The 14,420-nt window shown below is 39.8% G+C and overlaps 1 protein-coding gene across 1 annotated transcript in view; it reads left to right on the forward strand.

Moving 5' to 3' along the window:
- Nucleotides 1–6,195: 6,195 nt before the first annotated feature.
- LOC139767104 (uncharacterized) overlaps nt 6,196–14,420 on the forward strand; it is a 415,796-nt gene continuing 407,571 nt past the window's right edge. Inside the window, 1 exon segment of the mRNA XM_071696092.1 lies at nt 6,196–6,485. Within this exon segment, the coding sequence (XP_071552193.1) occupies nt 6,375–6,485 (111 nt within the window). The 5' untranslated portion in view covers nt 6,196–6,374.

Genomic DNA, 14,420 nt, shown 5'->3' on the forward strand with positions numbered 1-14,420 from the left:
TTCAGCTGCTTCCAAAACACTTGCCTCTCATGATCTTTCTTCTCATGCCCAGGTGCATATGCACCAATAATCACCCATCTCTCTCCATCAACTTTCAGTTTTACCCATATTGATCGAGAATTTACTTTCTTACATTCTATCACGTACTCCCACAACTCCTGTTTCAGGAGTACTGCTACTCCTTCCCTTGCTCTTGTCCTCTCACTAACCCCTGACTTTACTCCCAAGACATTCCCAAACCACTCTTCCCCTTCACCCTTGAGCTTCGTTTCACTCAGAGCCAAAACATCCAGGTTCCTTTCCTCAAACATACTACCTATCTCTCCTTTTTTCACATCTTGGTTACATCCACACACATTTAGGCACCCCAATCTGAGCTTTCGAGGAGTATGAGCACTCCCCGCGTGACTCCTTCTTCTGTTTCCCATTTTAGAAAGTTAAAAAAATACAAGGAGGGGAGGATTTTTGGCCCCCCGCCAATATATATATATATATATATATATATATATATATATATATATATATATATATATATATATATATATATATATATATATATATATATATATATATATTTATATTTTGCTTTGTCGCTGTCTCCCGCGTTTGCGAGGTAGCGCAAGGAAACAGACGAAAGAAATGGCCCAACCCATCCCCATACACATGTATATACATACGTCCACACACTCAAATATATATACCTACACAGCTTTCCATGGTTTACCCCAGACGCTTCATATGCCCTGATTCAACCCACTGACAGCACGTCAACCCCGGTATACCACATCGATCCAATTCACTCTATTCCTTGCCCTCCTTTCACCCTCATGCATGTTCAGGCCCCGATCACACAAAATCTTTTTCACTCCATCTTTCCACCTCCAATTTGGTCTCCCTCTTCTCCTCGTTCCCTCCACCTCCGACACATATATCCTCTTGGTCAATCTTTCCTCACTCATTCTCTCCATGTGCCCAAACCATTTCAAAACACCCTCTTCTGCTCTCTCAACCACGCTCTTTTTATTTCCACACATCTCTCTTACCCTTACGTTACTTACTCGATCAAACCACCTCACACCACACATTGTCCTCAAACATCTCATTTCCAGCACATCCATCCTCCTGCGCACAACTCTATCCATAGCCCACGCCTCGCAACCATACAACATTGTTGGAACCACTATTCCTTCAAACATACTCATTTTTGCTTTCCGAGATAATGTTCTCGACTTCCACACATTCTTCAAGGTTCCCAGAATTTTCGCCCCCTCCCCCACCCTATGATCCACTTCCGCTTCCATGGTTCCATCCGCTGCCAGATCCACTCCCAGATATCTAAAACACTTCACTTCCTCCAGTTTTTCTCCATTCAAACTCACCTCCCAATTGACTTGACCCTCAACCCTACTGTACCTAATAACCTTGCTCTTATTCACATTTACTCTTAACTTTCTTCTTTCACACACTTTACCAAACTCAGTCACCAGCTTCTGCAGTTTCTCACATGAATCAGCCACCAGCGCTGTATCATCAGCGAACAACAACTGACTCACTTCCCAAGCTCTCTCATCCCCAACAGACTTCATACTTGCCCCTCTTTCCAAAACTCTTGCATTCACCTCCCTAACAACCCCATCCATAAACAAATTAAACAACCATGGAGACATCACACACCACTGCCGCAAACCTACATTCACTGAGAACCAATCACTTTCATCTCTTCCTACACGTACACATGCCTTACATCCTCGATAAAAACTTTTCACTGCTTCTAACAACTTGCCTCCCACACCATATATTCTTAATACCTTCCACAGAGCATCTCTATCAACTCTATCATATGCCTTCTCCAGATCCATAAATGCTACATACAAATCCATTTGCTTTTCTAAGTATTTCTCACATACATTCTTCAAAGCAAACACCTGATCCACACATCCTCTACCACTTCTGAAACCACACTGTTCTTCCCCAATCTGATGCTCTGTACATGCCTTCACCCTCTCAATCAATACCCTCCCATATAATTTACCAGGAATACTCAACAAACTTATACCTCTGTAATTGGAGCACTCAATCTTATCCCCTTTCCCTTTGTACAATGGCACTATGCACGCATTCCGCCAATCCTCAGGCACCTCACCATGAGTCATACATACATTAAATAACCTTACCAACCAATCAATAATGCAGTCACCCCCTTTTTTAATAAATTCCACTGCAATACCATCCAAACCTGCTGCCTTGCCGGCTTTCATCTTCCGCAAAGCTTTTACTACCTCTTCTCTGTTTACCGAATCATTTTCCCTAACCCTCTCACTTTGCACACCACCTCGACCAAAACACCCTATATCTGCCACTCTATCATCAAACACATTCAACAAACCTTCAAAATACTCACTCCATCTCCTTCTCACATCACCACTACTTGTTATCACCTCCCCATTTGCGCCCTTCACTGAAGTTCCCATTTGCTCCCTTGTCTTACGCACTTTATTTACCTCCTTCCAGAACATCTTTTTATTCTCCCTAAAATTTAATGATACTCCCTCACCCCAACTCTCATTTGCCCTCTTTTTCACCTCTTGCACCTTTCTCTTGACCTCCTGTCTCTTTCTTTTATACATCTCCCACTCAATTGCAATTTTTCCCTGCAAAAATCGTCCAAATGCCTCTCTCTTCTCTTTCACTAATAATCTTACTTCTTCATCCCACCACTCACTACCCTTTCTAATCAACCCACCTCCCACTCTTCTCGTGCCACAAGTATCTTTTGCGCAATCCATCTCTGATTCCCTAAATACATCCCATTCCTCCCCCACTCCCCTTACTTCCATTGTTCTCACCTTTTTCCATTCTGTACTCAGTCTCTCCTGGTACTTCCTCACACAAGTCTCCTTCCCAAGCTCACTTACTCTCACCACCCTCTTCACCCCAACATTCACTCTTCTTTTCTGAAAACCCATACAAATCTTCACCTTAGCCTCCACAAGATAATGATCAGACATCCCTCCAGTTGCACCTCTCAGCACATTAACATGTCTCTCTTTCGCGCGCCTGTCAATTAACACGTTGTTGTTAGAAGCAGTGAAAAGTTTTTATCGAGGATGTAAGGCATGTGTACGTGTAGGAAGAGAGGAAAGTGATTGGTTCTCAGTGAATGTAGGTTTGCGGCAGGGGTGTGTGATGTCTCCATGGTTGTTTAATTTGTTTATGGATGGGGTTGTTAGGGAGGTGAATGCAAGAGTTTTGGAAAGAGGGGCAAGTATGAAGTCTGTTGGGGATGAGAGAGCTTGGGAAGTGAGTCAGTTGTTGTTCGCTGATGATACAGCGCTGGTGGCTGATTCATGTGAGAAACTGCAGAAGCTGGTGACTGAGTTTGGTAAAGTGTGTGGAAGAAGAAAGTTAAGAGTAAATGTGAATAAGAGCAAGGTTATTAGGTACAGTAGGGTTGAGGGTCAAGTCAATTGGGAGGTGAGTTTGAATGGAGAAAAACTGGAGGAAGTGAAGTGTTTTAGATATCTGGGAGTGGATCTGTCAGCGGATGGAACCATGGAAGCGGAAGTGGATCATAGGGTGGGGGAGGGGGCGAAAATTCTGGGAGCCTTGAAAAATGTGTGGAAGTCGAGAACATTATCTCGGAAAGCAAAAATGGGTATGTTTGAAGGAATAGTGGTTCCAACAATGTTGTATGGTTGCGAGGCGTGGGCTATGGATAGAGTTGTGCGCAGGAGGATGGATGTGCTGGAAATGAGATGTTTGAGGACAATGTGTGGTGTGAGGTGGTTTGATCGAGTAAGTAACGTAAGGGTAAGAGAGATGTGTGGAAATAAAAAGAGCGTGGTTGAGAGAGCAGAAGAGGGTGTTTTGAAGTGGTTTGGGCACATGGAGAGAATGAGTGAGGAAAGATTGACCAAGAGGATATATGTGTCGGAGGTGGAGGGAACGAGGAGAAGAGGGAGACCAAATTGGAGGTGGAAAGATGGAGTGAAAAAGATTTTGTGTGATCGGGGCCTGAACATGCAGGAGGGTGAAAGGAGGGCAAGGAATAGAGTGAATTGGAGCGATGTGGTATACAGGGGTTGACGTGCTGTCAGTGGAGTGAATCAAGGCATGTGAAGCATCTGGGGTAAACCATGGAAAGCTGTGTAGGTATGTATATTTGCGTGTGTGGACGTGTGTATGTACATGTGTATGGGGGGGGGTTGGGCCATTTCTTTCGTCTGTTTCCTTGCGCTACCTCGCAAACGCGGGAGACAGCGACAAAGTATAAAAAAAAAAAAATATATATATATATATATATATATATATATATATATATATATATATATATATATATATATTGATAACGCAATCTTTGTTGTTCAACTGTTGTAAGCTTCAATAACCATGTAAATTGCTGAATTATTTATTCAATGCATCTCAGTCCTTAACATATTTCTCCCTATTTAACCTACAATGTAATTCAATCACTGAGGCACATTCCCAGACTGGACTTCTTGTGCATAATGTATCCTCTTGGGCCACTGCACCACTGGACTGGGAGCAATGCAAAGTAGATTATAACCGCTTTAGCGGCAAAAATCTAGAATCAGACCAAAAAACTGCACATTATTGCAACTGTGGCGGTGATAGAAAAATTCCTTGAGTTTAGTGCGTTTGGTCATGAGATGGCCATCATGTTCGTGAAATTCAAGAAAATTCCGTAAGAGTCGAGATGTCTGTTAAGGCCGTAGATAATCCACATACATCCATCAACCGAAAATCTTCAATGCCTTCCTCAGGTATCAATAGATAATTGTAAGACCGCATACAGTCTAATTTTGTATGTAACCCATGGTGTGTGTGTGTGTTGAATGTTGTAAGACCGTATACAGTCTAATTTTGCATGTAACCCATGGTGTGTGTGTTGAATGTTGTAAGACACCCACCCTCCCTCTCCTACCCTACCACCTACCTCGCTTGACAGGAGTCACCATAAGGTAGCAGACAGGGGACAGTGATTTGCCCAGTGTTTCGTCTTGGAAGAGCCCATCAGTCACCTCAGCTGAACCATGATCGCATACTCACTTTTCCAGTTTGATATAAGGTCATTGTTATTTTGTCGAGTGTTGTATAACAACTTCGTCCTCTACACATCTTTTTCTAAACACATTTACTTTAAAGAACTCAGCCCAGAAATTAAAGACTGTATTGTGTCTTATCAGTGTTTCTGTGTCCATTCTGTCTAAAAATTAAGACAATTTTGACTACCCTCCTGGGTGTCCTCTGTGAAATATTCGAATGAGTACACTGTATATTCATTTTGAAAAGCTCAAATTCAAACAATCATCGGCTTACGTCGGAACAACCCGCTAGCGAGATCAATGTACGATAATGAATGACATTCCTATGTATATCTTTTTCATTTTGTTGCGCTAATTATCACCATTAATTGCTTCTTCAATTAACTGCAGGACATGATGTCAATACAAATCATTCAGCGACAACAGACGATGTACAATAGTCAAAACCGGGATTGTTCAGGAGACATCTGTTTACCCAAATCTTTCTGTGTGACGATACATTTCTTCTCTGTGGATACATCATGCATTTCACAGAATCCCTGGTAACGCCACAACATCGGCCTTTAAGGTCGTCAAGTAAACCACAGTATCAAACTCCATTCCAACCCACTATTGCCTCCGATATATAAATTCAGTCTTTTTCGGTTGAGTTGCCGAAATGTTTCGTTTATTTGTGCTTGTGTTATGTGTAAAATTGTTTCAAGATAATAATGTTGAAGGAGTAGCGTTCGACTTAATGCTTTACTTTGAAATCTGTGTTTAGGGTAAGTTTTAACTTTATATATAGATAAATGTATTATGTCTGTGCAGAAGATCAGAAAAGTTGTTTACGATTTAAATTAAGTTCATTGGTCTGCCATTTTGGAACTGTAACCCTAGAAACAACAATGCGTGGATATCATTGGTTTCGTTTATCAAAGTATTTACTTTCTTAATGGGAAAGCACAGAAACATTAAGTAAAACGTATTCATTGATTACCTCAGCTACATATGAGTAAATATGATACATCTGACATATGCTTCGCGCCAACCTCACATTTTAAGTTCTCGCGCGTTTCCTCAACAAAATATTCATCCGCTGTGAACAAATAATTAGTGGTTATCTTATCTATACTTACACTACGTTTTTGTCATTCAAACACATTTTCTTAAACACAGAGATCAGAATCGGCCATTGAGGGTGGCCGGATATCTTTATATTCCAGTTCTATAGTTGAGGAACCACTTTACTTCTCGGACGACAGTGTTTGGCAGTACTATGTATGTTGTTGAAGTGTGTGGTAGTGATGGTCTCCTTTGTGGTATAAAATGGTTTCTACTAGAGGTAATCCAGTTTCTGAAAATGAGAGAAAAAGTGCTTTGCCGTCACGTGAATCACGCAGGAGCACACGGGGAGCACTTCAGGAGCCAGAAGATGAAGTAAGGAAGATGTCTTTGTTTGTTGTAAGAGGGGGATAGTATGGGTTATGGGTCTGTTGATCATCGTTCGGCAATCTTTGTAATAAATTAATTACTATGTATGTTTGCTATAGCTTACTGATAGGATGTACAAAGGTTGCTGGTGAAAGATTGGTGGGCTGCATCGTACTGTGTTGTTAGCGTTTGGGTGTTACATAACTTTTAACTTTAAGGAACACTAAGCTAGACTCAAAATCTCCAAGTTTCCTCCTTTTAGCCTTAGATATTTGTTTACTACTTAATTGTATGCTGTGGGAAATATATAGATATGTAACTTCTTTGAATAATAGGGTTACATTATTGAGTAACAATTTTACTTATGAAATACTCGATTATTACAATTAGTCACTGCCGCCACAGACTGCTTGAGGACCTTAAGAATATGGAATGAGAAGATTTAATCAGGAAGCGAAAACTCGTGTTTTGTAAGTAAGTTTTGATGAATATGGTAGCAATTGATTTCTTGCAATCTAGAGTTGATGATAGATCATAGAATTTTATGTGCAGCTTTTCTTACTCCCACAGGGTGAAGTCCCCACAGAGTGGGCAGGAGTTTTAATTGAATTGAAATTGTCGGGTATGACCATTGTATATCAAATGTTCAGAATGTTGGGAGTCGACTGTTGCCACTTTTGTCAAAAATCCATCACCTGTAACAGAAGGGACCTTTACGGCATCGTAAAGTAATTTTCTCATTCCACGAGCACAGTGTGAGGACCAAATGGATAACTGTCTTTTGGGTTGCTGTTACAAAACATTTGCTTGAAACATTTTTCAGATTCTTTAGAGCTCTATTTGAGTAGGTTTGGTAATTGAATTACAGATCACTTAGTCCCTTACCTCAAAGTTTTCCTTTCCAACCCTCATAATTTAGTTTTTCAAGTTCTTTAAAAAAAATTAACTAAATTTTTATAGATATCTATAACACAAAAGAATTGTTTCATCCACTTTATAACACAATATTTTCGCTAAAATGTGTGGGAATAAGTCTTGAGCGCATGTTTTAATATTCACTGTATTTCCATGGAAAAACTGGTCTCTGAATATTTTATACATACTAAATCTCTTTGTGTTATAATCAGTGTGATTCATTGGTAATTTTTTCTTGTCAGCAAAATTATAAAACTTTGTCAGCTTTCAAAGCTGGAGAAATCTGTGTATATAGAATTACTCTCCACAGGATTCGAAGACAGATTTTTGTATTTCATGATCATCTGTCTGGTCCTCTAAATTTGGCTGAAAGAAAACTTCAAAAATGTGCTGTCATTGGCATTGCTGGCAGATATCTGACTGTTGGAGGGGTTTTTGTGCACTATCACTTTGTTAGCCACCCTGGGTTGGCTTATAGCCTTGAAATATGAAGGTGAAACTGCAAATTTATGTCTATGTTTTGTTCAGCAGGTATAACTATATTTCTGTTGTAGATGAGACGTTTAAACCTTTATAGGATGTCAACAACATGCAAGGTAGTAATCAGCAGAACATAGAAAATAAAAAAAAATCATATAACTTCCTTATGCATGATCTCACTGGAATTGCAGATTTCTTGTATTTAACTCCATTTCAGTGATATTTTGTGGAAATGAGTTATCCAGTAATTGATATGCTAGGAGGAAGCAGTATCCCCAAATTCCGAAAACCAGTGGAAATCAAAAGCCTGGAGGGTTTCAGTAGGGTCAGTGAGACACATGTGCTATGCTGTAGGAGATGCATTCAAAGCATTTTTTTTTTTTTTTTTTGTTAAGTTTATTGCTTTCCAGTGTGTAATGATATTAGATTTGTTTTGTGATCTCCATTCTGATTATGACACCATGCCTCCCAGTTCTTCTGAAAAATGCTAATTAGAAGTGTGTTCAGAGGTACTGATTTAGCATTAAGGCGATGGATGATTAGAATAAACATGGTGAAATGATTAAATCTGGTGGTTTACAGAGGTTTGAAAGGCTACTTTGAGGGTGTAGAGAATACAGAAAATGGAGTCCCTTGATTATAGAAACCTCACCCTGCACAGCATATGTAAGTTCAGGTTGAATCTCTTCCATCTGGCAACCTTGGGACCAGATCATTGCCAGACTACAGAAAATACTGGAAAACAGAAATTGACCCCTAAGGGAACCCCCTATTTAAAATATTCCTGATTCCTAATCTTGTCAGCTCATTCCACATACATAATGCTGTGTTTTCAAAGGTAGAACAAAGCTTGAATTAGGAAATGATACAACCATTAAATCTTTCAAACAAGGATTTTATTGTTACATCACTTACATCAGAAGTACCCCCAGATAGAGATTCCTCAATATCTCAGGCAAAGGATTTTCATGCTATATGATGACAATATAGGGTATTTACATTAGCATTATACACTTGTTCAGGGGCTAAATTTTCTGCTGCCACTAGCTGCAAATTCATCCACAAACTTTGTCGCAGCTTTGTGAAGAGCAGTTGATGTAACAAACGACCATAGGTTGGTAGTTGGCTTTGGTTGACTCTTGTTACTATTATATTTTATTTTTTTTATTTTGCTTTGTCGCTGTCTCCCGCGTTAGCGAGGTAGCGCAAGGAAACAGATGAAAGAATGGCCCAACCCACCCACATACACATGTATATACATACACGTCCACACACACAAATATACATACCTATACATCTCAATGTATTTTTTTTTTTTCCGCTGTCTCCTGCGTTTGCAAGGTAGCGCAAGGAAACAGACGAAAGAAATGGCCCAACCCATCCCCATACACATGTATATACATGCGTCCACACACGCAAATATACATACCTACACAGCTTTCCATGGTTTACCCCAGACGCTTCACATGCCCTGATTCAATCCACTGACAGCACGTCAACCCCGGTATACCACATCGATCCAATTCACTCTATTCCTTGCCCTCCTTTCACCCGCCTGCATGTTCAGGCCCCGATCATACAAAATCTTTTTCACTCCATCTTTCCACCTCCAATTTGGTCTCCCACTTCTCCTCGTTCCCTCCACCTCTGACACATATATCCTCTTGGTCAATCTTTCCTCACTCATTCTCTCCATGTGCCCAAACCATTTCAAAACACCCTCTTCTGCTCTCTCAACCACGCTCTTTTTATTTCCACTCATCTCTCTTATCCTTACGTTACTTACTCGATCAAACCACCTCACACCACACATTGTCCTCAAACATCTCATTTCCAGCACATCCATCCTCCTGCGCACAACTCTATCCATAGCCCACGCCTCGCAACCATACAACATTGTTGGAACCACTATTCCTTCAAACATACCCATTTTTGCTTTCCGAGATAATGTTCTCGACTTCCACACATTCTTCAAGGCTCCCAGGATTTTCGCCCCCTCCCCCACCCTGTGATCCACTTCCGCTTCCATGGTTCCATCCGCTGCCAGATCCACTCCCAGATATCTAAAACACTTTACTTCCTCCAGTTTTTCTCCATTCAAACTTACCTCCCAATTGACTTGACCCTCAACCCTACTGTACCTAATAACCTTGCTCTTATTCACATTTACTCTTAACTTTCTTCTTTCACACACTTTACCAAACTCAGTCACCAGCTTCTGCAGTTTCTCACATGAATCAGCCACCAGCACTGTATCATCAGCGAACAACAACTGACTCACTTCCCAAGCTCTCTCATCCCCAACAGACTTCATACTTGCCCCTCTTTCCAAAACTCTTGCATTTACCTCCCTAACAACCCCATCCATAAACAAATTAAACAACCATATATATATATATATATATATATATATATATATATATATATATCCCTGGTGATAGGGGAGAAAGAATACTTCCCACGTAATCCCTGCGTGTCGTAGAAGGCGACTAAAAGGGGAAGGGAGCGGGGGCTGGAAATCCTCCCCTCTCAGTTTTTTTTTTGATTTTCCAAAAGAAGGAACAGAGAAGGGGGCCAGATGAGGATGTTCCTTCAAAGGTCCAGTCCTCTGTTCTTAACGCTACCTTGCTAACGCGAGAAATGGCGAATAGTATGAAAAAAAAAGAATATACACACACAGACATATACATATATACACATGTACGTAATTCATACTGTCTGCCCTTATTTATTCCCATCGCCACCCCGCCACACATGGAATAACAACCCCCTCCCCCCTCATGTGTGCGAGGTAGCTCTAGGAAAAGACAACAAAGGCCCCATTCGTTCACTCAGTATCTAGCTGTCATGTAATAATGCACTGAAATCACAGCTCCCTTTCCACAACCAGTCCCCACAGAACTTTCCATGGTGTACCCCAGATGCTTCACATGCCCTGGTTCAATCCATTGACAGCACATCGACCCCGGTATACCACATCGTTCCAATTCACTCTATTCCTTGCACACCTTTCACCCTCCTGCATGTTCAGGCCCCGATCACTCAAAATCTTTTTCACTCCATCTTTCCACCTCCAATTTGGTCTCCCACTTCTCCTCGTTCCCTCCACCTCTGACACATATATCCTTTTGGTCAATCTTTCCTCACTCATTCTCTCCATGTGACCAAACCATTTCAAAACACCCTCTTCTGCTCTCTAAACCACACTCTTTTTATTACCACACATTTCTCTTATCCTTACATTACTTACTCGATCAAACCACCTCACACCACATATTATCCTCAAACATCTCATTTCCAGCACATCCACCCTCCTCCGCACAACTCTATCCATAGTCCATGCCTCACAACCATACAACATTGTTGGAACCACTATTCCTTCAATCATACCCATTTTTGCTTTCCGAGATAATGTTCTCGACTTCCACACATTCTTCAAGGCTCCCAGAATTTTCGCCCCCTCCCCCACCCTATGACTCACTTCCGCTTCCATGGTTCCATCCGCTACTATTATTGTTTTATTATTACCAATTTTTATTACTATTGTTTTATTATTGTCAAGGCAGCCAGCCTGCTCTGCATCAGTCCCATCCAGGCAGCTGGCTCGTGCGCTTTCTCTTGCTCTGTACGTATTGCTGTTGGTTGTTTGATAGAGAATTGGAGTTTTTATTGATTCTTTTCATACAAGCTTGCAATAAAAGCTTCCATGTAAGCACTGTGCTTTTCTCCATATACACAATGTGCTGAAATTCTGTCTCCACTTAAACTTATGTAACCATCTTTGCGAATATTCATGGAAATAATCTAGAGTTAGTTCTCTATGAAAATCTTTGGCCTGCTTGATAAGCATCTTCCCAGAAATGTTTACACGTTCATTACGTCAGAGCTTAAACCACTTTACAAGTGCGCTGACTAATTCTGTACTCTAGCACCTTTTAAAGTTTTCCAAAACTTTAAACTTTTCTGGCTTTCATTTTCAGCAAAGAAATGAATATAAGAAATTAACAGGACTGTTAATTAGCTCAGCTGCAATGTAAACAGATTTTGGCACTTTAGCACTGCTAACAGCATCGCCCTGGTGGCAGATTCACAAACTGATGGCGGCAGATTCAAAACGTCCCGGACCATGGGAGTTACTGGACCATGGAGCGCCTGATTAGAGAGGTACAACCTGTGGTTAAAATGTAGTTTCATTATGATATGCATTGTGATTTTATTAAATGTATTTATTATTTTATCATTGCTGATCTTGGTTATCCTTATTATCACTATAGTTTTCAGATGATTGAAATCTTTTATATTATTTGATCAGCTTACTACATAAATGCACATGATAAGGGGCAAATGTCATGCCCTTCTGTAAGAGAGGAGACTTGGAAGAGGGACTAAACTGCAGATAATTTTCCCTCATAAGAAAATGACTTACTATGGGGAAGAAATTACCTGAGTGTGAGACAACAGTGTTTTAAGGAAAGGAGGTCATGTATAACGAACCTCTTAGATTTCTGTGAGAGTGTGAGCTTTGTCTAAGACAAAAGGGTAGATTGGGTAGATTTTTTTTTTACATCTTGACTGCTAGAAATAATTTCGCATAGTACCACAGGGAATTTGTTTAAAGAACTGGAATAATATGTAGGAATAAGGGAGAGATTCCTCTCGTAGATAATCATAGTATAAAAGAACATTGTACACATGTTCGAGGAGCCTTTTCCTAATGGGTGGAAGTCATCAGTGGAGTGCCATCAGCGCTGTTTTGGGACCATTACCTTTCTTGACCTGTGTGAATGACTTGTTTGAAGTTACGGACCCCTACTTGACTATGTTTGCAGTGATGCAAAAGCCATGAGGGAAATGAAAAGTGAAGAGAGTTGCATCAGTTTATATAATAGGGCTTAAACAGACTCAAGAGCTGTTTTGATGCATGATTGATGAAATTAATCTAAGCAAATGTAAAGGTTTGGTTTTGAGACCGTTAATCTTCATGATTGATATAAATTATGTGTCAAAAGATATGGAATTGGAATTCCAACTGAGTATGTTTGCAGAGGATGCAAAAGTCATGAGGGAAGTGAAAAGTGATGAAATTCAACCCAAGCAAACATAAAGTAATGAGGATGGGACACCGGAAAAGATGGCCTCAGTGTGATTATTACCTAGTGGGAGATAAGCTTCAAAATTCTATGTAAGAGGACTTATGAGTTGACATCATCCTTAACCTGTTGCCAGAGTCCCATGTTAGGAGAATAGTTAGAGAGACACTGGTCTTCTGGTAATTATCAAAATAACTTTCAAGTATATGATAAGGAAATATTTAGCAAACTATTCATATCTTACAAAAGCCAAAACTTGAACATTTATCTCAGTTTGGTCACTGCATAAAAAAAAGAAGCTGTTTAGAAAAGGTTCAGAAGATTGTACCAGAATTAAGAGAGATAAGTTACATGGAAAGTCTGGAGACTTTAGATATAGCCATCTTAGAAGTTTTTAAAAGGTTGATGATGTGGATAGTGAATAGTGTTTCAAGAGATGTAGGGATAGAGCAAGAAATGTGAAGTAAGGATGTAAAGAAACTATTTCATTGGATAAGATTGGTGGATGAATGGAACAGATTGACTAAGGACATTTTTATTGCTGACAGCATACATAAATTGAAAAGGTATGATAATAGAGAATGTTCAAGAGATGGGGTCCCAGAAGTGTAAAACTCCCAATGCAGCACAAATAGGTTATGACAGTATCAAATGTTTCCTGGACTACCAGAAATCATTTAACACTGTACTTCATGAAAGGATGATTAAGAAACTGGAATCACCTGTCAGGAATATGGGGGGAAACTCCCTCAGTGGATAGAAAAATATCTCGGTGGAAGGGAACAGAGGATGCGTGTCGGAGGAACCTTCTTCTAATGGGTTGTGGTGATCAGCAGAGTACCACAGGCTCTATTTTGGGACCCTAACTTATCTAAATGACTTTAGTAAAGATATGGATGGATTCTTGCTACTTGAATATATTTGCAGATGATGCAAAAGTCATTAGGGCACTGAAACAGACTCCAAAGTTGGTTTGATAATGGTTGAATACGTTAAACCAGGGTTGTATAAAAATCAGGTTTCTTGAAAGGACAATTTGTTTTTTTTTCATCAATATGTTGGAGGCCCCACGCATATAATGAATGATTTTATTATTTGTAGGGACTTCTTTAAAATCTCATTAAGTTTTTCTTGTTCATACTTTTACTTATGAAGGGTTGACCACAATTTTTTTCCTGTAATGTAAAGAAGTACCCATTATTTGAAGTCCTTTTCTTGTATACTTTAGTTGGAAGAAAACTTTAGTTTTCATGAAATGTCTTTATGGTATATTATCAATTAGTTTTATGTTCAGTTTGGTTAGTATTTAAAGTGCCACTAGAGTGCTTAGATTTGATGTAGAAGAGTGGTAAATTGTCCATAGAATTAGATACTGTAATGTTTCATGCACATCTTAATTGTTGTCAGGTTTATAATGCTTATAATGTTAGATCAAATCCCAGCCTTTCATAAAGAA

Source organism: Panulirus ornatus, chromosome 4 (genome assembly GCF_036320965.1).
Source record: "Panulirus ornatus isolate Po-2019 chromosome 4, ASM3632096v1, whole genome shotgun sequence".
Classification (NCBI taxonomy): domain Eukaryota; kingdom Metazoa; phylum Arthropoda; class Malacostraca; order Decapoda; family Palinuridae; genus Panulirus; species Panulirus ornatus.